Below are 26,397 nucleotides of genomic sequence, written 5' to 3' on the forward strand. Positions count from 1 at the left end.
TATCTTTGATGATACTTCGATTTCTCGGCAAGATCAGATATCTCTATTGGGGATTACTCTGACTTTTATCTTTTCTCTTGGCATAAGTACATCACAAATATTTTTTCGCGCCTCCGTAGCCAGGTGGGAAGGAGCAGCAGTGCGTAGCACATGCTTCTTGATTAGACCGGGGTTCGAGCCCGTCACCACCAAATACGGAGTATGCGGAAAGGTCAAGGAATGACCACCGCATATCCCGGAGCAATATGGCCTTAGTTGCTAATGCTCCTAAAAACCAAAATAACAACATAACAACAACAAATATTTTTTCCTCTGCATCTAAAAAACTAGGCTTTTCTTTTTCGCTCTCGGCGTTACTTTTCTTCCCAACAGCTGTTCACCCTGTACCAATCGCAAATCCGCCCTACCATGGAATATTGTTCCCACATCTGGGAATGTGCCCCAAAATTCCTCTCAGCTTCTAGATTCCATTCAAAAGAAGCCAGTTTAGGTTCATTAATGACTCATCTCTAACAGATACTCTCTGTCTTACAGACGTTCTATTTTTCCTGCATACGTTTTCTATAGATACTTCCATGGGCACTGTTCTTCTAAATTGGCTTCTATAATTCCGCTCTCTCTTCCAAAGTAGTCGGAACATCATGCCGCAACCAGTCAACGTCCTTTTACTGTCCAACTTCAAACTCACAGAACCAACTTTTCTTCTTCCTCATTTATTCATTCAACTTCTGTTTGTTTTCTGGAACAACCTTCCATCACACGTATTTCCTGAAAACTACAATCAGCAGAAGTTCAAGTGTAATGTCAACAAATATCTTCTTTCATCTTCAACCCATGCACAGTACGTGCTTAGTATTATAAGCTCTAATACCTCTCGTGTTTGGGGTTTTCATAAAAAAAAAAATTCTACTTCTGTCAAGGTCATCGCGAATGAATGATTATATTTGTCAAAAGTATATTGTTATACTTTTCTGTATGGGGTACTGAGAAGAGAGAGGTATATTGTTCTTTATTCTTAACGAGTAGTAGTAGTGGCATGTGATGCAAGCTTATGCAGCATCAGCCAAAAAAAAAAAAAAAAAAAGAAATCACACCATTCCCTCCAAATGCCTGTCCAGTTCCTCCTTAAATTTATTCAACCTATCAACTTCCACAACGGCAGATGGAAGTTTGTTCCAGCAATTAACCACCCGCTGGCTAAAGGCAAATTTTCGCACATCTATTCTACATCTGTCCTTTCTTAATTTGAATTTATGCCCTCTTAGGTTCGTAATCTGAACAAGTGGAAGGATCCCATTAGAATTCAGCGTGCTCAACCCATTCAAGGCCTTATACATCTCAATCAGATCGCCGCGCAGGTGCCTAGTCTCCAGCCACTGCAATTTGCAGAACTTAAGCCTCTCTTGGTAAGAGGATCCCTTCATTCCCCTCACCAATCTTGTTGCCCTTCTCTGTACACGCTTAAGCAAATCTACATCCTTCCTAAAATGAGGCCTCCAGACCTGTACACAGTACTTAATGCGTGGCCTGACCATTGCCTTATACAGAGGGACAATCACCTCCTTTTCCCTGCTAGCAAAATTTCTATATATCATTGACAAAACCCCATGACCTGCCCTGGCAGCCTGTCTGCATTGCTCAGAAAACTTCATATCTGACTGCACAATTACTCCCAGGACTTTTTCATTTTCTACCACCTTAAGTGTAGTACCACAGACTTTGTGAGTTGGTTGTTAGCCTTAAGTGTAGTACTGAGTGTATTACCCAGGCTGCCCGTTCAAGAATTATTTTCTCTTCATTGGTAACTAGGCATTCTCAGTGTAAGGGCTGACAACCCAGTAGTTGTAAGCTTCACAATGTGCAAAATGCATATTGGGTATGAAAGCTTTTTCTCTTATAGTTAAGTACAGAATGAGGCATTTTCATTACTCGTATAATATTTTAATTACCCATTTCTAATTTGCGTTCCAACTCTATTCGTGACAATTTGATATGAAATTAGAGTTTTACTTTTTTTTTTTTTTTTTTTTTTTGAGGAAATTTCATATGTTCTGTTTTTTACATTAGCTTTTTTTTTGTTTTTATTACTATCTTCCCTCGTTCTTTTCTGGCTTTTCATCAGATAAACGTTGTGGAAGAAGATGAAACATTGCAGAAAGATGCACATGATTGCCCACAATGGGCTGAAATATAGGGGTTCCATTTTACAGGAATACTTCCCTTTGTTGTTGTAGGATTTTAGGCATATCAGTGACTTAAACCATATTGAGTTATGTATTATGTCTGTACAAGTGTGCATGTTCAGAGATCAGTTTGCATGCTGTGTGCCCTGAAAATCCCGGATTAACTCACAGGGAAAACCCTAATTCCTCCGCCTGAGATCTGCTAACTACTACAACTCCCGATTGAAAAAGCCTTTAGAAATTGCTCCAGTCTGCATACCCAGACCTCTCTAAACGATTGGCAAATGACAATACTACTATACTCTCACGGAATATTCCCCTTATTAATCCATCCATTTCCCACCTACCTATCAAACAACACTGTCTATGTCAATGTAGTCATCTTCACCACCAAAACATACGTTAAAATTTCTAGCCGGTTGCAGCTTTCATATCATCGATTGACTGTTGTCATCATTCTTTGTTATGTATATCTCATTGATTTCTACTCATCCAGGACTCGGAACGGACAGGGACACACTTCCATTTCTTCACATGTATCGGTAATATTATGATTGTACTTGCTTATTAAAAATAACTAGCGTTCCGTTTTCGCAAAATTTTCGATTTCTACCTCTGATTTAGCTTACTGATAGTTACTGCAAATCAAATTCTAAACTCGTTCTTTTTAGTATAATGACGCATTCTACAGTTGAGACTGTTCGCACCATCATTGCTTTTCAACCTACATGTAAATGTTCTCGCTATTTTTCCATGATTATAGCGTCTTCCACCATTGTTGCCATGTGCAGGAATGATTTGCTGAACATCGTGAAGACTTCATCTCATCACCAATGTGCCCATGATTCCTCTGATTTGAAACCCACTGAATATCTGTGGGATTAGGTAAAATTACGTAAGTCTGTTAGTCATGTCATCTGCCAATGTGAGACAATTATAGGACAGAATACAGATAAGTGCATGACGATCCAGATATTTCCACATTTCAAGCACCTTGAAGCATCTGTGCCAGGACGTGCTCATTAATAGGAACTCCGTGGGTTCTGCAATCGCATGGAGTTCGAACTGGATATTAAGTAGATAGTCCTATTTCAGTGTGCGTGTTCGCACATAACATAGTAATTAGACGAGAAAGAATAGAATTTCGCTCGTAGTGGTTCTACTCGAAGAAATGCAATGTGGTCAGGACGTAAAAAAATGGACACGTGAATGACTTCAGACTTATTCGAAACTTTAACTGCGTTTTAGCACCAAGTAGCTAGATCAGTAACTGAATTACCATCCTGACAGATCTGCCACCGCGTGAGGTGAGGGTCTGAGGTGTCAAGCGGACCGACTGCTTGTTTGGCATTGTTGATCAGGTGGGAGACTAAAGTTTATAGTTTCCCCACTGAGCTACACCACTTATTAGCAAATTCGATTGTTTGGCAAAATTTTGTAGTATACAAAAAAAAAAAAAAAAAAATGCGCTTGGCGAGAGATTGCTGTTTATATAATGAAAGACAGAGCCGTGCAAATGGGGGGGTCTGCATTGGATGAACCGCAACAGGGCCCCCAATCTAGGAGACCTTAATCCAGGGAGCCATCAGTCTCAACATAAATAAACGAGGCCCCTTAACCCCTCTTGCATCCTGGTCCTCAAGCACCTTTGCACGGCCCTGACAAAAGAAAAAAAGAAAATCACCGTATGCACTCTTCAAAACATACTAGAGAGCAGGCGCGGCCTTAGGATTTTTTGCGCCCCTAGGCAGAAATGTATTTGGTGCCCTTGAGATACTTTTATTAAACGTTATTATAATAAAAATTTTGAATTTTGGCGCCCCCAGACGTCGATGGCCCTGTTCCCTGCTTACCAGGATTACCTTGTTCCGCCGGCCCGGCTAGAGAAAGCGAGACGCCATATCCCTTGACTCGACTACACCACAGTTGTTAGCAGGACTCGAAATAAGGTAATACGCGGGTGACCGCCTATACTAATGTTACAACCCCAGGGGCTCACATCTGATGAGTATGGGTTTGGCACACCCAGGGTTCTGAGCTGGATATCATCATTCTTCCCTTTCTTGGTGATTCCCTTTTGCTTCTCTCTCTCTCTCTCTCTCTCTCTCTCTCTCTCTCTCTCTCTTAGGGTAACTGGGGAATTTTTTTTTTTGGCTGGTGCAGCATAAGCTTCAGGCTTCCTTGCACCATATAGCTATTAATAATAATAATAGTGGAAGTTGGGTCTGTCTTCCGAAGAACTGTGTGATTAAACTATCATCTACTTCTGACAAAAATCGATTTATATCTACTGTTTATGTTTTATTTTATTGTATATGTTTGTATATATTGTATATATATTATTGTATATTATATATATTTTATTGTATATGTTTTATTTTATTTTATTTTTTATTATTATTATTATTTTTTAACTGGGGTCGAAATGTAAAATTTTACGAAGCGGAACACTGTTAGCAAATCTTTCATAAGTCTTAGTAAAAGATTTTGTCTTTTTTATAATCAAGTACCAGTGGCGTAGCTACCATGTAGGCAGGCAAGGCAATTACCTGCAGGCCCGGGTACTTTAGGGACCCGGTGTCTTTGGCTGTCCAAAGTAGGGGCCCGAACATGTCCTTTGCCTCCGGGCCCGAAAAAGGGTAGCTACGCTACTGTAAGTACAGTATATGAACATTACCAAAGTGTGACAAACTGGAAGTGCGTTGCTGTGACCTACGTTCCATTCCAAGAACGCTTGTAATCCAACCGAAAAGATAAAACGAACTCCATATTTTCAACCAATTGCGTGCCCTTTTGAACCCGCCAAGCTTAGGTATGTCCAAATCGAGCTTCCTTTCAGATGACGTCAGTGGGATAGTTATTGTAGTTACCGATTAGTAATATTGTATATGAGAAGGTATTACAGTAATTGGTTGGATACCTACCCATTGTAATGTGCTATTATTTTATGTATTTTTTTCTATAAATACAAACCTTTTTTTTTTTTTTGGTAAGTATTTGGCTTCGGCTTCACGTGGACCTGCTTTTTTAAAATTTTATTATAAAATTAATAGCCGTTACTTTCATGACCATCAAATTGCAACTTGAATTTTTCCTAACTCGTAGTAACTTCATTCCTCGGTAGAACTGTGAATGAGGTAAACTGTTAATACTGTACTTTATTTACGAGCTAAGCACACACAGTATTAAGTAAATTAATCGACGGAAATAAATATACAGTATTTATGCCCGATTAGTTCAATCTGCATGACTACATTATTCTGTTATTATTTTTATTTTAAATGAGGTAAAAACATTGCTGGCTGGTTATGCTGTGTTAAAATCCAGGAAGATATGTTAAAGTGGAATGAGCAAGATTTGAAAAGAAGGTTATATGCCTGCCTGCCAATGAGAATATACTAAAATTATAATATCCATTGGGTTATTAGTTGGGGATGTCGAACCACCAGAGTACTGTTATGTGTGGTCATGCACATCAGTAATATGCATGTTATTATTATTATTATTAGCAGCAGCAGTAGTGGTAGTAGTAGTAATAAATGATGCAAGGAAACCTGAGGTTTATCCTGCACCAGCGAAAAAAAAATTTTTTTTGAATTACCCTGAGAGAGAGAGAGAGAACAAGAGTCAGAAGTAGAAGGGAATCACTAAGAAAGAGAAGAATTGTGATATCCAGCTCAGGATCCTGGGTGTGCCAAGCCATATTTACCAGATGTTGAGTCCCTGGGGTTAAATGTCTTCTGTTCTATTACTCTGACAAGCATTTAGAGCTCAGAAATTACAGAAAAAATATATGCAGGAGTGAGTTTAAAGTATAATGAGAGAGAGAGAAAGAAAACTGTAAGTTAAATAAAAATTATAAGATAAAGTGATTTGACACTTAATTAGAACTAAATGCATATTTTATAATTTTGAAGCCCCAACTTTACTCCTATTCAGGTAGGAGGGGGAAAAAAAAAAAATATATATATATATATATATGATTGGTATGATTGTTTTTGGGCATAAGGGCAACTGGGGCCAAAATGTATATATATATGCTCTCTGGGTATTGTTTTGACAATTTATAGGTTATATAAATTATAAACAGAAAAGATGATTTTTTTTGATTAAGGAATTTTTTAAATAAATAATTACAATGAACATTAATCTCATGCTCCTCTTTTTTTCAGACCTGTGTCTGCTTATGCCCTGTTTTTTCGTGACACACAAGCAGCAATTAAGGGGCAAAATCCTAATGCCAGTTTTGGGGAGGTTTCTAAAATTGTAGCATCAATGTGGGATAGTCTAGATGCTGATCATAAAAATGTATGTATGAACATTGATTAGTTTTATTATGTTGTAGGAATTAGCTTAAACAAATTTTAGAGTTTTTTTGTTTTTGTTTTTTTACATGTGTGTATTGTGTATTTGTAACTAATTAGAGAACTGTTGTGGTGATTTTAAACTGGAGGGCTAACCTTCCTGGCATTTTGCTGTTTTAGGATGTTATTGTTTAATTCATAGTGTAAGTAAGAAAGTTATGTACTGTATATATTAATTTTTATATTTTTACCATTTTATATTAATACATTTAAAATATATTAATTTTTATATTTTTACCATTTTATATTAATACATTTAAAATATATAAATTTTTATATATTTTCACTGCATATATTAATTTTTGTATTTTCCTGTGTGCAATAAATATTACTGTATTGAAAATACTAAACTTAAAAATATATATAGAATTGTCCTTTTACAAGAAATATATTTCCTTGGACAGCATACAGATAAAAATACGATGATGGCATTCAGAACTGTATATCTAGAGTAGAAATATTTGTTGGAAGTGATGGTTAAATCTGTTTAAGTAACTGTCAAAGGAATATTATTAAGCAAGATAAAAAGAGTTAATTTCTAAATTCTAAATTGTTTTTAATAGATATGCATTACTCCCCCCCCCCCCCCCAAGTCTTCTATTTTTGTTGAACAAAAACAATTCAGGAAATGCATTGAGATGGATTAATTTAAATGGATATTATATTAAAAATAGAATAATAAAGAATAAACATATACATGTCTCTATGTATTTATTTTCAAATAAATTGGTATAGATTAGTGGAGAAATTTCACTATATACATTTGATATTCCAATTGCCTGAATTCTGGCATTACACATTTTGTCCTCAGGCAGTACAACTTCCGTGGAACTTTCCTGTCTGATTCAATATCCTTTCATTTGTCAAATCTACCAGGACCTATTGAAAGTTTACTGTTCTGTCTTAAGCAAATAGATTTGCTAATAAAGTGAAAGTTTATGACAAATTTTTGACGTCTGAGATTTCCTGCAGCAATGAGGCTCTTAATTCCATGTAAATCACCAAGTCTGACTAATTTTAAGCTGAAATTGGATAGCACACAAAGTAAACTAAACTTGAAACTTTAGTTTACATGATAAACTTGCATAGCCTTTCATTACTGTACAGAATGAAAGTGAAATGAATACCTTCAAGTGCTATTCTAGCAAAAGCTATATCTGCTTTAATTATGTATGCTTTTGCAAACACTATCTGATAAAGCAAATTATTGTTACTCCTGGCCATTACAGTACCTTGAAGATAATTTTATTGGACACTGTACTTAATTGATAGTCTGTTTGTTGAGTGTAAACATTGCAAGGCACAAAGTAAACATGTTGTTAATTAGTAACACAGCATAGCTAATTAATGTGTTGCATCATACATGGAAATTACTGGGCATTGACGTAGCCATTGTATCTATAGTCTGAAAGTGATCTCTTTTGTTTGTCTGTAACTTATAAACCAAACATTGATATGACTTAAATGATAATGCTTATTTTAATCTTCAGAGCTCCAAAGTTTAACCTTTCTAGAAGAATGAACTCTCCTCTTTCTCTTTTCTCTGAGGAATAATAATTACCTCTGAGAATTTTTCATTGTTCTGTGTTGATAGAAATAGACAATTTGAATTTCATCTTCTACTCTGCTTATATTCATAAACTTTTCTGTCTAACATTGTTGTTCTTGCAAATTGCTGATGATTAAAGTATACATATTTTTGATAAATTAACTAAATAATAATTATTAAAACTGTAAAACTGCACTATTTTCTTAATTTTTTTTTTTTAGAATTGAGAGATTAGAAATTAGGATTTTATCATTGGAGTTTTATTATTATTTATTTTTTTATGTAAGGATAATACTTTTGGAATAGTACATCTATAAAAGAAATTATTTCCAATAATATAGTTTAAAATCTTGGATGTCCATATATAAAATTGACAAAAAAAAAAAAAAAAAAAAGAGAGAGAAAGAGAGAGAGAGAGAGAGAGAGAGAGAGAGAGACGGCCTGTAAGACAGCAAAGTAAATTCATTGAATATATTTAGAGCAACAGGCATACACTAACCAGGCTCATGCAAGATCATTGCAGTAATCTTTGAATTGAAAAGAATTCAGTTAAAGTTGTTAGTGTTAAGTGTCATTAAGTATGAGAATTCAAAATATGTAACAATTATTGGTGTTAAACAAGATAGGTAAATAAATGAAAATACTATCTTGTATTTTATGCCAGAGCCTTCTGTGATAATGTAGTAAACCAACAACAAAAGAATTGCACTTTGATGTAATAGGTTACTTCTTGGGTGTTTTTTTTTAATATTATCAGTAATGTGTGAGCACCTCCTCTTTTTTATTACAAAGCATGCAGAAATCAAAATTTTATCTTTTTAGAAGTTCTTAAGCAGCAACTGTTTCAGTTTTTTTGTGTTTAGATATAACTGTATTTCAGTTGACATGAATATCTATTGATCAGTTTATTACAAAAGTTGGATACCACTTGTATGGAGTAAACACCATGTATAAAAAATTACTTTTCTTGGTTTTAAAAAAAACTTTTGTATAAGATGTTAGTAATAAAAAAAATTATTTAATTTTGTATTTTCATTGTTAATTTTTTTTATGATGTCCCTTGGATCATGATAGATTCCACTTTTAAACTTTTTTTTTAATATATTTCAAAATAAAATGAAGGTCTTCTGTGTATCTTTCCTCACTAGTACTCTCTAAATTATGATATGCTAAAGGGTCATTTATATATAATTAATATTTCTATATAGAATTAATATTAATTGGGGGCTTCGCCCCTGCTCACTTTGCTTGCCTGCCCCTGCTTTTCTACGTAAAATGTAAAGGTATACGTAGTAATAGTGCGCAGCATTCTCAAGGTCAAATAAATATCATGGTAAAATCCAGAACAGTGTACACCCTCTAACATGGCGGCAAGCAAAACAGGTGGGAAAGCAGTGATTGACAAGTTGTGACTTCTATATTTCGACAAGCGGACAGGAACAAAGCAGTGATTGGCAGATTTCACTGCTTTCCCCGCCCATCCTAGGTTGATATGCCTAGGGTGTTTCCCCCCCAATTTGCCACTGTTTTTAAATTGTGAACTCATTTTCCCATTTTAAAACAGCGAGAGTGAGGGATAAACACCATACCTAAGCTAAATCCCCCTCCTTGACGACACAAAACAATCAAAAAAGGGAGGTGTCTTCACCTGTTAGTTATCACCGTCTTGCTGGCTTTCATCGAAGTACCTGCCGGTGTATACTATACTGAACTTCAGCCAATATCACTATGTAATTATTTACCTGTATAGGTCACTTAGGAAAAGGCCTTTTGCTTCGGGTTCTATAATACATGAGGAATATTGTTGCATCCGAAAGGGACTAAAATATTTAACTGAAATATTAGCAGGACTAAAATATTTAACTGAAATATTAGCAGGACTAAAATATTTAACTGAAATATTAGCAGGACTAAAAAATTTAACTGAAATATTTACGAACTATACAAATATTTAAAATATTTACAAAATACTAAACTACAGTATTTACAAATATAGATTATTCATTAATATACAAAAAGCATTATAATGGGACATCAAACGTTACACAGTGAATCACGTGCATGAGATTGGTGAACATTATGGAGGCAGTTGTCAATAATTAATTGCATTTGTAGTGACGTAATTGCCTTGCCCTCTTCTCCCATTGGCTCGAATAAATATCACTAGTAGGAAACCTTTTTTAATATATAGATAGATATATAAATAATATTTATATATATATATATATATAAGTATGCTAAAGGGTCATTTATATATAGTCAAATATAATTTTCATTTGATTTACTAGAGTTAAAAGAGGTGTTTGTTTTCGATATGGCAAAAAAAAGCATTTTTTTCCCCTTTGTATAGCTGGCATTTACAAACAGTGGTCATACAGCAACTACAATTTCTGCCTTCATCCTTGAAGGATAGGAAGAAAAGAATATAGTACAGTGTATATTTTTCTGAAAATTGCTTTTTTTTTTTTTTTCCCTCTCTCTCCTCTTTCAAGGTGGGGAGGGTGGTTTCCAGATGAAAATCAACAAATTGAACAGTGTGTATAATAAAACCCAATGAAAAAAAATGCCGATAACATAAGATATTTCTAAAAGCAATTTATGTAAATCATAATTAATAAAACACTGTTTTCAGTTCAACTAAAAAAAAAAAAAAAAGCTAAGAATTAAATTAAAAAAAAAATGCTGCATATCAGATGTCCCATGAGCAAATGTGTTCCATTTAAGGGTGCAGCTGATGGAAGGTTAATTTTTTTTAATGCCCGTCATATGACATTAAAGGAAAATTTAATTTTTTAATGCCCACCATATGAAATAGAATTTTTTTTTTTCTGTTTTTGTCACCTGCCCCCAGAAAAAAGGATTTAATTCATGTTGAGTTGAGACAGCCATGTGTATTTTAAACAACCAGAAGCCATCATGACCCTTGAAAGTTGATGTTGTATGACCTCGGAGAAATTCTAAGAAGTTACGATACTGGGAACCTTTATACTGTTTTTGAATCTATATGCTTCTTAATGAAGAACACAACTCTTCCCCCCCCCATTGCTATATTATTCAAATTCTGCATTCACTACATTAGTAGCACCATGGTTCTGATTTTCTTAATCAGAACCATGGTGAAACTTAATCATTTCATTTTTATTTGTTATGATCCTAGCATTAAATGCATTAATACCCCACACCTTGCTTTTTAGGCTGCTGCATGTTTGAATGGAAGCACTGCAAGAATCAATCTGCCTCTGCTTATGGCTGCCATTAAACTATTAGTCTGTGTATGCTTCCAAATTATCAGTTTCCTGAACCATCCAACTCTGTCTTGATAGATTCAGAAAATATTCTTGCACCCTTCATCTAAGTGTATTCCATCTGTATACAAACAGTATTTTTTTTTAACAAGTACAGGTCATGTTAAGAAAAACCTTGCTCCATAAAGCTTGACCTATCACTCCAGGACTGAATTGATTTGACTAGACTGTCATCATGTACTCCCTCCTGTATGCCTGGGCAAAATTACAGACACTTGAAATTCAGCCCAGACTTGTAGTTTTTTCTCAGCATCACTTCATATATGTGAAATTAATCTGAAAATTCCTAACCCTCTGACTGCTGCAGTGTTATAGAAAAATTTCTCTCTCAGACCACCAACATCTCTTTGTTATTATGGTGGTGCCCTAAACTAATCGTACTAAACCAATAATATGAACCAACCAAAAAAATTGCTTTTTCTTAAGTGCTTTATTTGTGAGAGTTGCCTTGTGGGTAATGAGGCACAAATGTAAAACAAAATCAGTTCTGACCATGATGCATGTACCTCTCATACCTTGTGCTGAAGCTTGTTTACACATTTTTTTATGGTTTTTACTGTTATGTTTACATTTCTTAGATTAATTTATTCAGTTGATACAATTTGTGAAGCTGTATTGGTGAAACTTATGGAGTAATAATGGCAATTTATGAAGAGAAATAGAGGGTTGTTAAAATTAAAGTATCCCTATGTAGAGGGCTCTGGAGAGAGTTCTAAGGATCGTACTGAAGAGAAATTTGGGCACCAGGTATAATAAAGAATGCGCTTGGCATTTATTGGAAAAAAAAAATTTGTCACCGTATGGCGCGTAACTATCTTAGTTACGATTATGCAAATAACTTAATGTTATTCGCATAATCGTAAGTTATTGCCACAGCGCCACTACTCAGCTCTACTGTACTATATAAAAGCAAAGCAGTCTCTTCAAAATCATACAGTAAATGTGTGCCTGCACTACAGCAGCAATGCCAACAACATTGCAAGAAAAGGAGTGGCTATCAGAGAATTCCGGCATCAGAAGTGCATAAGGCATGGACCTATGACTGTATGTGCTGTCCGCAAAATGATTGCAGAATTTGAAGCAACAGGACATCTTGGTGTTCAACCAGGTAGAGGTCGAAAACGAGTGGACTCCTCTCGTGTTGAAGATGTGGCTATGGATGTCGTGGATTTATCAAGTCAATCTCCATGTGGTTGCACAAGTGTGCCAGCTTTTTCTCACGAAGTGGACATACCGTATTCCACTGTAAGGCTAGTAATGCATCATGTGTTGCGGTACTATCCTTACAAGATGCACATGCCACAGCAGCTAAAGCATAGTGATGCAGATATTCGTTTCACATATATACTTCAGTTTATGGCGTGAATGACAGTGGATATCATTTGCCCATGGAACACCCTTTGGATTGATGAAGCCCACTTCTGTTTAAATGGACAAGTGAATATGCATAACTGTCGCATTTGGGCAACAGAAAACCCTTGAGTTATCCAAGAGGTCCCGTTGCATTCTCCAAAAGTGACAGTGTGGCGTGGATTTACGGCCACATTCATGATTGGGCCATATTTTTTTGAACAGGTAACACTGACTGGATCCCGCACCTATTCCGTCACTGGACAGCAATATTATGAAATGTTGGCAAATTTTGCAATACCAGAGCTGCAACAACGTGGGTGCCTTCAGGATACCATATTCATGCAAGATGATGTGCAACCCCACATTTACCGTTGTGTCCAAAGATTGCTAAGGCAACACTTTACAGACGAATGGGTCATCAGCCCTTGTTTCTAGACATCTTGGCCACCCCAATCACTGGACCTCACTCTGTGTGACTTCTGGTTGTGGGGTTTTTTGAAGAACCAGGTGTATCAGGAAGGATGTCAAACTCTGGCAGATCTGAAGGACAGCATTAGATGTCTTGTGCTGGCTATTTCAGTTGACATGTTACATTCTGCTGTAGAAAATGCTGTTCTTCGAATGGAAACTGTTGTTGTTATCTGCAAATTCTTAATACACGAATGATCACTGCTGATAACCAGATCAAGAGACTCTGTCTGGTTGCCTCTCGAACATGCTGCTGCAGAAAACAATCATCCAATAAATCCACAAAAGTCTGACTAGTGTGTGAGTGACCAAACCACAAGTTCCAGTCAATATCTGGGAAGTTAAAATCCCCCATTATAAGACATTCTGATTTACTGGCCCACTCTATTTCTCTGTATAATTGTTCATTGTACTCATTCGAGTCATTAGGCCTACAACACACTCCTACTCTTATTTTTGCTTTCGCAGTGCTTATGTCACACCAAACTGACTCAACAGTGCACTGTTCATCTATATCAACTGGGTGCACTTCTTTTATGGTTAAAGAGGTAAGGCCAGATAGGATGTGAGGGTTTGCTTAGACTCCAAAGTTTGGCAGCACATGCAAGCAAAAGCATCTATCTCTGAAAGGATAATGGAGGTTCGTGCACACTCATATACAGACTATGGACCGGCGATGTTCAAAAGGCACCTAGAGCTATTCTAAGGGCATTGCGTTGAATGGTATTGAGGGACTGTAATGCTGATTTTCTAACTGAGTCATATACAGGTGCACCATAGTCTAGTCGCGATCGGATTGTGATTTTATACAGGCAAAGAAGGGAGTATTGGTCAGCTCCTGACATCGCAGAGAGCACACTAAGGATATTCATTTTCTTCAGAAAAATAGTTTGTACATGCTGTATGTGTTTTAGGAAGTTTAATTTCTTATCTAATATTAAACCCAGGAATCTGATGTTGTCATTAAAGACTGGCATAACATGATTCTCCAAATGCAATCCAGGATCAGGGTGCATTTTTTGCTTAAGAAGTGTATAGCAAAAGTTTTCTGGAGACAGTCGGTAACCATTTTGTAACATCCATGACTGTTTTATTTATTGAAGCTGGAGTTTTCTACTGTCAATAAAATGTTTCTGATAGCACTTCTTGCCACTATGCACAGAAGAAAAGTATGCTTTTATTTGATTGGATAAGTCAATAAAATGATTTTGAATTGTTACAGTCCAAAATTAGAGCTAGTTTTTCTACTTCACATCCTATCTGCTAGAAGGTACCTTTATTATCAGTATGTTTTGTATCAGTCTAACACCTCTTTAATCTTTCCGCTTCATTACTATCAACATCTATATTACTTTATAATGCAATAGTTTCACCTCTTTTAAAATTTTCATTCAGATGCAATGCATCTAGGATTTAGTTTTTTTGATTATTCTTGGTGTTTCCATAAAATTCTTTTTATTTTGAGCAATTTGTGTGTGAGTTTAACTTTGAAGGCACTCTTTATTAGGATAACTTTCCTTTCTACAGTAGATTCTAAATTTATATGTAATTCTCCTATCACTACAGAGCTTGAATAACTTCCTACCAAATTTATGCATTTGGTTTACAGGGTTGTTAAAATTAAAATATCCCTATGTAGAGGGCTCTGGAGTGAGTTCTAAGGCTCGTACTGAAGAGAAATTTGAACAACAGGTACAATAAAGAATGCGCTAGCCATTTATTGGAAAAAAAATTTGTTTTTTTTTCCAATTCTTTTCCAAGATATAATTACTATCAGGGGTAAAGGAAAGGGTTTTTGCTTCCGTAAAGGTGAGTACAGTGGTCTCAGAAAGTTTTTAAATTCTGTACAGTGGGATAAACTGACGATGTTACCAACAGTAAATTCTAAGTGGAAAGCATTCAAGGAATTAATCGTGGAAGCTACTAAAAGTTTCATACCTATTAAGAAATATTGTTCAAGGTTTAGGCCTAAATGGTTATCAAATGAACTAATGAGACTCATAACAGAGAAGAAAAATGCATGGGATGCATATAAATTGTCAAACGACTCAGAAGCCCTCTGGCAGATATAAGCTAGTCTGTAATCAGGTCACAAAGGAGGTTAGGCAGGCGAAGGCAGATTACGAGAAATCCTTGGCAAAAGATGCTAAGAAAAACAGCAAGGATTTCTTTACTTATATAAACTCTAAAAGGAAGGGGATGAATCTGATTGGTCCAATTGATATTGATGGATCGACTGTCGATGATCCTGCCCAGATAGCAAACAAACTGAATGAGTATTTTGCATATACATTCACACACGAGGAGTTATTAAGGTTTGGAAATGGCAGAAGGTTATCAAATTGTAGCAGGATACTTAATGATTTTTAATAACTGAGAGCAAAGTGGAGGAGAAATTGTTGAAGTAAAACATAAGAAAAGCACCTGGGGTGGATGGGATCTATCCAGTTATATTAAAGGAGGCGGCAAAGCAACTAAGCAAACCTTTGGCCATAATTATGAGAGCATCCTTGGACTCAGGGGAGGTTCCCACGGACTGGAGATGTGCAAATGTATCCCCAATTCACAAAGGGGGATCGAAGGGTGACACGAGTAATTACAGACTAGTTAGTTTAACTTCTGTTCCGGGTAAAATAATGGAGTCACTGGTTAAAGATGCATTGCAGGATCATCTAGACAAGACTGCAGCAATAATTCAGACACAGCATGGGTTTGTTAAGGGAAAGTCTTGTCTGACAAATTTGATAGGATATTATGATGTGTTTACAAAGGAACTGGATGCAAAAAATAATTTTGATATCATATATTTGGATTTCAGGAAAGCTTTTGACACTGTTGCGCATGGAAGACTATTGTACAAATTGGAGCAGAATGGTATTAAGGGTAAGTTGCTACAATGGATAAAAGGATGGTTAAGTGGGAGAAGACGGAGGGTGGTAATCAATTGGTGCTGCTCTTCGTAGACTAATGTTATTAGTGGAGTCCCACAGGGTTCGGTGTTGGATCCACTGTTGTTTTGTATATTTATTAGTGATATTGATGACGGTATATCAGGCTTAATATCGAAGTTTGCAGATGATACAAAGGTTGGCAGGGTTGTTAATGACAGTAATGGCAGTGTACTACTGCAACAGGATCTAGAAAATTTGGGCAGATGGGCTAAGAAGTGGCAACTGAAGTTTAACCTTGACAAATGCAAAGTACTGCATATGGGTAGAAGTAACCCCAGAGAAAGGTACCGACTGTGTGGTACTACACTTAAGGTGGTAGAAAATGAAAAAGACCTGGGAGTAATTGTGCAGGCAGATATGAAGTTTTCTGAGCAGTGCAGACAGGCTGCCAGGGCAGGTCATGGGGTTTTGTCAATGATATATAGAAATTTTGCTAGCAGGGAAAAGGAGGTGATTATCCCTCTGTATAAGGCAATGGTCAGGCCACGCCTTGAGTACTGCGTACAGGTCCGGAGGCCTCATTTTAGGAAGGATGTAGATTTACTTGAGCGTGTACAGAGAACAGCAACAAGATTGGTGAGGGGAATGAAGGGATCCTCTTACCAAGAGAGGCTTAAGTTCTGCAAATTGCAGTGGCTGGAGACTAGGCACCAGCACGGTGATCTGATCGAGGTATATAAGGCCTTGAGTGGGTTGAGCACGCTGAATTCTGATGGGATCCTTCCACTTGTTCAGATTACGAACCTAAGGGGGCATAAATTCAAATTAAGAAAGGACAGATGTAGAATAGATGTTCGGAAATTTGCCTTTAGCCAGCGGGTGGTTAATTGCTGGAACAAACTTCCATCTGCCATTGTGGAAGTTGATAGGTTGAATAAATTTAAGGAGAAACTGGACAGGCATTTGGAGGGAATGGTGTGATTATTTTATTTTATTTTTTTTTGGGCTGATGCTGCATAAGCTCATACACATGCTTTCTTGCATCACATGCCACTACTACTACTATCACCCATCTTTCATAAACTACTACTAGAATGAAAATAAACCTGCTGGAAACAGATTGAAGAATATAATACAGAATTGGAGTGTCTCGCTAAACAATATCTACCTAGACACTGGAAAAATGGAGTCACCATGATCCACATTCAAACCTTTATGTGATGACTTTTTTCGGAAAATTGGGAAAACAGGCACTTGGCAATCAAAATATACAGCAGTTACATTCAGCTCATTCATTAGCAAACACATACTGTCTGCAAATATATACTGATGGATCTAAATCTGATATATATGTAGGTGCTGCAGTGGTTCTTCCAACTTGTGTTATCTCTGAAACTCTTTCCCCTAGTTGCAGTATTTACATTGTCGAACTTCATGCAATCAGAGTAGCTATTGAACACATCAACAACATGTCTAATCAAGAGTTAATAATCTAGACTAATTCCTTGAGTGCAGTATCATCATCATCATCATCAGCCATTTTCAATCCACTGCAGGATGAAGGCCTGTCCCACAACTTTCCAGTTCCTTCTGTTTTGTGCAATGGCCATCCATTTACCTCCCACAAACTCATGAATTTCATCTGTCCATCTCCGGTGTTGTCATCCAGGTTTTCTCTTAGCTCCTCTTGGGTACCATTCTGTTATTTTCTTAGTCCATCTGTCATCATGTCTTCGAGCTATGTGTCCTGCCCAATACCATTTTAGTTCTTCAATTTTGATATTTTGATAATGTCCTTTACTTGAGTTTTGCTGCCTAATCCATGTGTTTCTCTTCTTATCTAACAGTCTGATTCCCAATATAATTCATTCCATTCTTTTTGTGAGTGCCCAAGTTTCACTTCCATAAGTCATGGTGGGGAGTATACATTGGTTCATTATTTTACGTTTCAAACAAATTGGGATATTGCTCCTCAGTATGTGACTATATTCCTGAATGCTATCCATCCAAAATTTATTCTTCTCTTGACTTCCATCTAGTCCAAACTAGAGTTTGAACAGGCTAAGAGTAGAAAACGTGATTCTTGCCCTAATGGTAGCCGAGCATTCTGGTCTCTTGCCAAAGCTATTGGCTGAAACTTTTGCCCATCTCTGCTCCCACCTCTGTCCAAACCAGATGGTTCTGTTGTCACTTCAGCCAAGGATAAAGCTGACCTGCTAGCATCCCATTTTTCTTCCAGCTCATGTATTAATGATCTTGGTAAAACACCTCCCATCATTCCCAACACGCTCCATTCAATACCTTCTGTGGTCTTTCGTCAAAAGGATATCAGAAGGATTTTGATGAATCTTGATGCTAAGAAAGCTCCAGGTCCTGATGGTATTTCTCCACTTGTTCTCAAAACCTGTGCTCCTGAACTTACTCCTATTCTTTGCCGCTTTTTTTCACTTTCTTATTCCAAAGGTGTTTTTCCTTCTGCTTGGAAATTTGCTCATATCCAGCCAGTTCCAAAAAAGGGTGACAAATCCCTCCCATCCAATTATTGTCCCATTGTAATTATTTCTACTCTTTCTAAAGTAATGGAGAAATCAATTAACCGCCAACTCTTAAACTGCCTAGAAACCGTCCGTCTGATCAGTTATCGCCAGTACGGATTCCGTCAGTGTTGATCCACTGGTGATATTCTGGCTTATGTTACCCATTTATGAACTAATTCAATGGAAAGGTTCGGTGAAACACAAGTAGTTGCTCTTGACATCTCAAAGGCTTTTGATCGTGTTTGGCATAAAGGTCTTCTAAACAAGCTTCCATCTTATGGTTTGCCAACTATTTTTAGTAATTGGTTATCCAGTTTTCTCTCTGATCGCTCACTAAGGGTGATGGTAGATGGCTCTCTGTCTTCTAACTTCTCCACTAATGCTGGTGTCCCCTAAGGTCCCCACTTCTTTCCCCCACTCTTTTCCTCTTGTATATTAATGACCTTCTTCCATTGACTGGAAATCCTATTCATAATTTTGCCGATGATAGCACATTGCATTCCACTTTCCATTTTGAGAAACCTTGTCCTGCTCAATCAGCTTCAACTTCTCGAAAATCTGCTCTCAATTCCTTAAATGCCGATCTTCAGGTAATTCTCCAGTGGGGCAAAGACAACTTAGTTGATTTCAACCCTTCTAAAACTCAGTCTTGTCTTATATCTCACAAAAAGGATTCTTCTGCTCCTATGCTTATCTTTAGTGACACTCCGATTTCTAGGCAAAATGATATATCTCTTTTGGGGATTACCCTGACTTCTAATCTCTCTTGGCACAAGCACATTACAAATATTGCTTCCTATGCATCTAAAAAACTTGGGTTTCTCTTTCGCTCTGGCGTTACGTTTCTTCCAAACAGCTGCTCACTGTATAAATCGCAAGTCCGCCCTGCCATGGAATATTGTTCCCACATCTGGGGTGGTGCCCCCAAAACCTCTCCCAGGCTTCTTGATTCCATTCAGAAGAGGGCAGTTAGGTTAATTAATGATTCATCTCTAACAGAGTCTCTCCACTCGCTTTCTCATAGACGTACTGTTTCTGCTGCATGCCTCTTCTACAGATACTTCCATGGGCACTGTTCTTCTGAATTGGCTTCTATAATTCCCACTCTCTCTTTCAAAACAGTCCAAACATGTGCAGCCACCAGCCAACATCCATTTACTGTCCAACTTCAAACCCACAGAACCAACTTTTCATCTTCCTCATTTATTCATTCAACTGCCATTTTCTGGAACAACCTTCCTTCATACATATTTTCTGAAAATTACAATCTACAGAAGTTCAAGTCCAATGTCAACAAATATCTTCTTTCGCCTTCTCAACCTCCAACCCAAGCACGGTACTAAGTACTGTAGGTTCTAATACCTCTCATGTTTGGGGTTCACATAAAAGAAAAAAGTATTATTTATTTACCACTAATGACTTGTCCCAGATAAGTATATAACTCCACCTTTTCAATTACTGCTCCTTCAATCATTATATATCCCTTTCTGTGGCATACTTGTTCATCATTACTTTTGTTTTAGCCATATTCATCTTTAGTCCAAAATCCTTACTAACTCTGCATAACTGATTAAGATTTTCCTCTAATTCTTTGGGATCGTGGCTTATGACCACAATGTCATCTGCAAATCGTAAATGGTTTAGGTACTCTCCATTCACATTGACTCCTTTCTGTGACCAGTCTAATCTTCTGAAAGCTTCCTCAAGGGTAGCAGTAAACAACTTCTGAGATATTGTCTCCTTGTCGAACTCCTTTCTCAATTTTAAATTTATTGCTGTTTTTGTCTAGTCTAATAAAGGAGGTAGCATTCTCATATATTTTCTTCAAAATCATAATATATGCGGTATCTATGCCTTGTCTTTCCAGTGCCCAAAACATTGCCTTATGCTGTATGGAGTCAAATGCCTTTTCATAATCCACAAATGCCAGGCATAATGGTGTTTTATATTCATTTGCCTTCTCCATTAGCTGTGACATTATGTGAAGGTGATCCATAGTTGAGAATCCTGCCCTAAAGCCAGCTTGCTCTTTCGGTTGATTCTCATCAAGTATTCTTTCTAATCTGTTAGTAATGACCCGTGTGAACAACTTGTATATGTGGGATAACAAAACTAATTGGTCTATAATTTCCAATTTTTCTCCTTTCTTTAGAGAGCACGTTCTCTAGATCCACTTGTAACTACTGGCTTTGGGGCTGCTTTAAGAGTAATGTGTATGTCACTAGACCAATAAACATTGAAGAATTAAAATAAGGAATAAGGGACAAAGTTGTGATTCCAGTAGAAATGATCCAGAAAGTGATGAGAAATCTTTGAGGTAGACTGGAACAATGTGTGAGAAATAACAGAATACATCTCACTTCATCATCATCATCAGCCATTTTCAATCCACTGCAGGATGAAGGCCTCTCCAGCAACTTTCCAGTTCCTTCTGTTTTGAGCACTGGCCATCCATTTACTACTCAAAAACTCATGAATTTCATCTATCCATCTCCGCCTTTGTCTTCCAGGTTTTCTTCTAGCTCCTCTTGGGTACCATTCTGTTATTTTCTTAGTCCATCTGTCATCATGTCATCTAGCTATGTGTCCTGCCCAAGACCATTTTAGTTCTTTAGTTTTGATAAGAATGTCCTTTACTTGAGTTTGCTGCCTAATCCATGTGTTTCTCTTCTTATCTAACAGTCTGATTCCCAATATAATTCGTTCCATTCTTCGCTGTGTAGTTCTTAGCTTCTCTTCCATTCTTTTGGTGAGTGCCCAAGTTTCACTTCCATAAGTCATGGTGGGGAGTATACATTGATTCATTATTTTACGTTTCAGACAAACTGGGATATTGCTCTTCAGTATGTGACTATATTTCCTGAATGCTATCCATCCAAAATTTATTCTTCTCTTGACTTCCAGCCATTTATTGTTATTACAGCTAATAACTTGTCCCAGATAAGTATATGACTCCACCTTTTCAATTACTGCTCCTTCAATCATTATTTCCCTTTCCATGGCATACTTGTTCATCATTACTTTTGTTTTAGCCATATTCATCTTTAGTCCAAAATCCTTACTAACTGTGCATAACTGATTAAGATTTTCCTCTAATTCTTTGGGATCGTGGCTTATGACCACAATGTCATCTGCAAATCGTAAATGGTTTAGGTACTCTCCGTTCACATTGACTTCTTTCTGCGACCAGTCTAATCTTCTGAAAGCTTCCTCAAGGGCAGCAGTAAACAGCTTCGGAGATATTGTGTCTCCTTGTCGAACTCCTTTCTCGATTTTAAATTTCCTACTGTCTTTGTCTAGTCTAATAAAGGATGTAGCACTCTCATATATTTTCTTCAAAATCATAATATATGGAGTATCTATGCCTTGTCTTTCCAGTGCCCCAAACATTGCCTTATGCTGTATGGAGTCAAATACCTTTTCATAATCCACAAATGCCAGGCATAATGGTGTTTTATATTCATTTGCCTTCTCCATTAGCTGTGACATTACGTGAAGGTGATCCATAGTTGAGAATTCTGTCCTAAAGCCAGCTTGCTCTTTCGATTGATTCTCATCAAGTATTCTTTCTAATCTGTTAGTAATGACCCTTGTGAACAACTTGTAGATATGGGATAACAAGCTAATTGGTCTATAATTTCCAATTTCTGATTTATCTCCTTTCTTATGCAGCAAAACTATGATTGCATTATTCCACTGCTTAGGCATCACACCTTTTCTAATGCACTTTGTGAAGAGCCTTGCCAGTTTTTGTGTTATGTCTCTTCCTCCCAATTTTAACAACTCTACAGTAACTTCATCTTCCCCCGGGGCTTTCCGATTCTTCATTTTCTTCAATGCATGTTCTACCTCATCAGGAAGAATATCGGGTATGTCGTATGTGTTGCTACTTTGCAATCCATCTTCCCCACTGCTGGTATCATTCCCTCGCTCCTTGTATAATTCTCTATAGTAGTCTTCTGCTATTTGAATTATGCCTTCTCTGCTGTTTATAAGTACACCATCGCTATTCTTCAGTTTCAGTATCATTTGTCTTTCTGTATTACTGCTCATGGCTGCTGATTTCAATCCTTTGTTTTCCCTTAATGCTTGTTCTACTTTTCTTGTGTTAAATCTTCTTATGTCCTCTCTAAGTCTCTTTCTAATGGCTTTGCATAACTCAGTATACTCAATTTTCTCCCTGTCAGTGTTTTTCTTGCTCTTCATTTGTCATCTTTGGTTCATCATGACAAGTGTTTCTTGACTAATTTTTTTTTCTTTGGATTTCTGTTTCCCTATAGATTTCTTGGGCTTTATCACTTTCAGAAAGTTGTAATATTCCTCGTCGATATCTTGGTCCTGAGCAGTCTGCAGAAGCTCAAACTTGTTCTTAAGTTCCAGTACATACTGCTTTTTCTCCTCCTCTGTTATCTCAAAGACCTTTGTATTATTTACTCGAGTCAGTTTTTTCCTTTCCTTTCCTACATCTATATCAAGTGTACATCTTACCATTCTGTGATCACTTCCAACATTTACCTTATTCAGGACGGTAACATCATTCACAATATATCTTCTGTTAGTGAGGATGAAGTCGATTTCATTAGTTGTTAATCCATTTGGACTCTTCCATGTCCACTTTCTGTTCACCCTTTTCTTGAAAAAAAAAAGTGTTCATTACTGACATTCCTTGAGATTCTGCAAATTCCACAAGTCTTTCACCTCTTTTATTTCTTTCACCAATTCCAAAATTTCCTATAGTTCCTCTTTCTGCGCTGTTTTGCCTTTTTCCAACCTTAGCATTGAAGTCCCCCATAATAATAGTGTAGTGGGTTTTCTGCTCATCTAGAAGACTCTCAATTTTAGTGTACATTTCTTCAACCTCTTCATCATCATGGCTCGATGTTGGTGCATAAATCATTATAATCTTTAGCTTGTACCTCTTAGAAATCTTGAGTATTAGTCTTGACACCCTTGGTGATGTACTTTTGAATTCCAAAATGTTGTTTTTAAAATCTTTATGGACCAGAAACCCAACTCCACCTTCACTCCTTTCACTGTTTCCATTGGTGTACAGCAGATTTCCACTTGATAAACTTATAAGTGATTCATTTCTTCTTCTTGTTTCAGCCAAACCGATGATATTCCAATTCACATTTTCTAATTCCTTTTCCAGCTCTAATATCCTGTCTTCACCGATGAGTGATCGTACGTTATAACAGGCCAAGTTCAATTTCCGTGCATGGCAGCCTGGTCGTACCCAGAGATTCTTAGCACCCTCTGCTTCCACTCTGATCCTCTCGCTGCCGTAAGAGGGAGAGTGAAAGCTGCTGGGGACTGAGGGCCATTTGTATTGTTGTGCTCTCATTGCTGGAGAGTTTGGTCTTTTCCTCTTCACGCTGACCAGGCGTCTTGAAGAGAACTACTCTACACGTTCGTTGCCACCTAAGTGACGTAACAGGGCTTACCATCGAGAAGGTGTGCATGAGTGGATTTTAGGGAGGCAGGCCAACCGGACTTCTCCTAAATCTTCTGTAATAGAGACATATTGGATCCATCAGTGTTTTAGGCTGAGTGTCTGATAACACACAGGATACCTGTTCCCCTCTAAGCCCCCATCTCACTTATGCAGTCTTTAAAAAATAAAATGGTAACAAATGTTCTTCCTAGTGATAGTAATTATAAAATACAAAACCAAAATTTCAGTGTGTTATTTTATTTCATAAATAGTCAGGTTTCTCTTGTGCACTTGTCTGTTAACATTCAGCTTTGCCACAGGAAAAATTGTATTCAGGATTAACTAATTGAAGTTAACTAATGAGTATAAATGAAGCAAATGTGAAGGACAGATATTTATTTTTGATATGTAGGTGGTCATACATGAGAAGCAGCCGCATATGGTAATTCAATTTTTGCCAAAAATGCATTTTGTGTTTTCCAGTTTCTTCTGGCTGAAAACGTATCTGTATTAAAATTCTTTCTGCTCCCTAAAAGTTGTCAGTTATGTAATATACCTAATAAATGTTCAGTGTGCTCTGTTGTATAGACAATTTTGCTCACTAATTATCTAATAAAGAGCACTTGGTATGTAATGACTGTTTTTATCACATACGATGTAACAATAATGCTACTTATGAGACCTTTTGTATCTGTAGCTTGTTTATTTAACATTTAATGTTTTAAAATTTTTTTAACAAATTGATTTTTTAACATTATTTAAAATGTTCAATTAAACATTTGCAGTACAAATGAAAATTTAATTTCTCTTGATTTCTGATTGTTGCAGGTATACAAGAAGAAAACTGAGGCAGCCAAAAAGGAATACTTGAAGGCATTGGCTGCTTATAGAGCAAGCCTAGTGTCCAAGGTAACAAAATTAAACTATATGGATTGCTAATGTCTGTTTTTTTTTTTTTTTTTAAATGTCTGTTATTGATTTATAATAATTATTCTAATAAATCACATGCTGAAACTTAAAGTAACTTTCTGTAATTTTAACAACTTAATTTTAGTTTTAACTTTGATATATAACTCTCAGAAGATAGAAAACATTATCTTGATGATAGTACATAGATATACATTTTGTCACTCTATAACTAATAAGTCAACAGTCTTTTGCACTTAGCATTGTAAAATGCTTAGAAAGTTATTGTCAGTGGTGCTGATAGGCCCCAAGGCAAACAGTCCCTTTGGACCTACCTTTCTCCTGCCCCTGACAATAAGAATTTTCGGGATATGTTGTTGAGACATTGTTTTCGAATTTTTTTTACTTTTTTTTATTTAAACATATTGGGTAGATTGGTTTGAGTATATTTTTAATTCTAAATAAATCGCAGATTTTTTTATATATATATATATATTTTTTTCTTTTTTGTTTATTGCCAGTTGCAGTGCACCTATCATGACATTACATTATGTTAAACTATTATTGCTAACTATTAATAGTTTAGCATATTGCTAAACTATTACAGTAAAAAAAAAATCACAATTTTTAAACATTAATATTTCTGTATATTTTTATATAGCTAAAAACTCAACAGCTTTGTTTATCTTTGCTAAGATGATTTCCAAATAGTTAAATCAACGATATTAAAGAAGTGTCTCCCCCATAGGTCAGAAATAATAATAATAGCATTCTTTATTAGAATAATAAGTATACAGATGCATTGCAAAACCTTATTTGACAGCATACTAGTATGGTTGTTCATAAAGGAAAATTCAAAACATTCAATATTACAAGCTGGGTAGAATTAAATAAAAAAAAAAATAATGTTCAGTTGAAAGACTAGTACACGTGAGGCATTCAGTACCCATACAAGTCAGTCTAGGCATGGCATTTACTCTTCTGTGTTGAAATTTGTACTGTTTATATCTGAATTGATGTTGAACTGTTACAATAGATAAAGAGCAGACTGAATAATTTTAACAATTTTCTCTGACTTGTGCTAAAAATTTCCAGATAGTCATTTTAACTAGTTTTTCCAATCAATAAATAGGTCAACCAGAGCTTTTTATCTTTTTGTTTGGGACAGAATCAAATTTATAAAGGTCAAAAGGTGCACATCAGAGGGTGATGGATACGTTTTTAATATTATAGTAGTGGCAAATGATGCAAGAAAGTGAGCTTATACAATATTGTACAGCAGTGTCAGGATGCTTTCATTGCTGCCATTTGCTGATATTATTAAATCTTTGTTGTAAAATGACCATATGTTTATATTATTAAAGACAATTGTTATGGTCTAATAATTGTCTGTAAAATAATGTGTGC

At 36.3% G+C, this 26,397-nt stretch overlaps 1 protein-coding gene across 5 annotated transcripts in view; it reads left to right on the top strand.

Annotated features, from left to right (window-relative positions):
• Positions 1-26,397, top strand: part of LOC150089898 (TOX high mobility group box family member 3-like) — a 284,523-nt gene that overhangs the window by 193,782 nt on the left and 64,344 nt on the right. For all 5 annotated transcript variants that reach the window (XM_090389696.1, XM_090389695.1, XM_090389694.1 and 2 more), the window contains exons 7-8: positions 6,356-6,491; positions 24,913-24,993. In XM_090389696.1, the coding sequence (XP_090245822.1) occupies positions 6,356-6,491; positions 24,913-24,993 (217 nt within the window). The remainder of the gene's footprint in view (positions 1-6,355; positions 6,492-24,912; positions 24,994-26,397) is intronic.

The sequence above is a fragment of the Mastigoproctus giganteus genome, chromosome 2, assembly GCF_048544385.1.
Source record: "Mastigoproctus giganteus isolate SK-2022 chromosome 2, ASM4854438v1, whole genome shotgun sequence".
NCBI classification, from domain to species: domain Eukaryota; kingdom Metazoa; phylum Arthropoda; class Arachnida; order Uropygi; family Thelyphonidae; genus Mastigoproctus; species Mastigoproctus giganteus.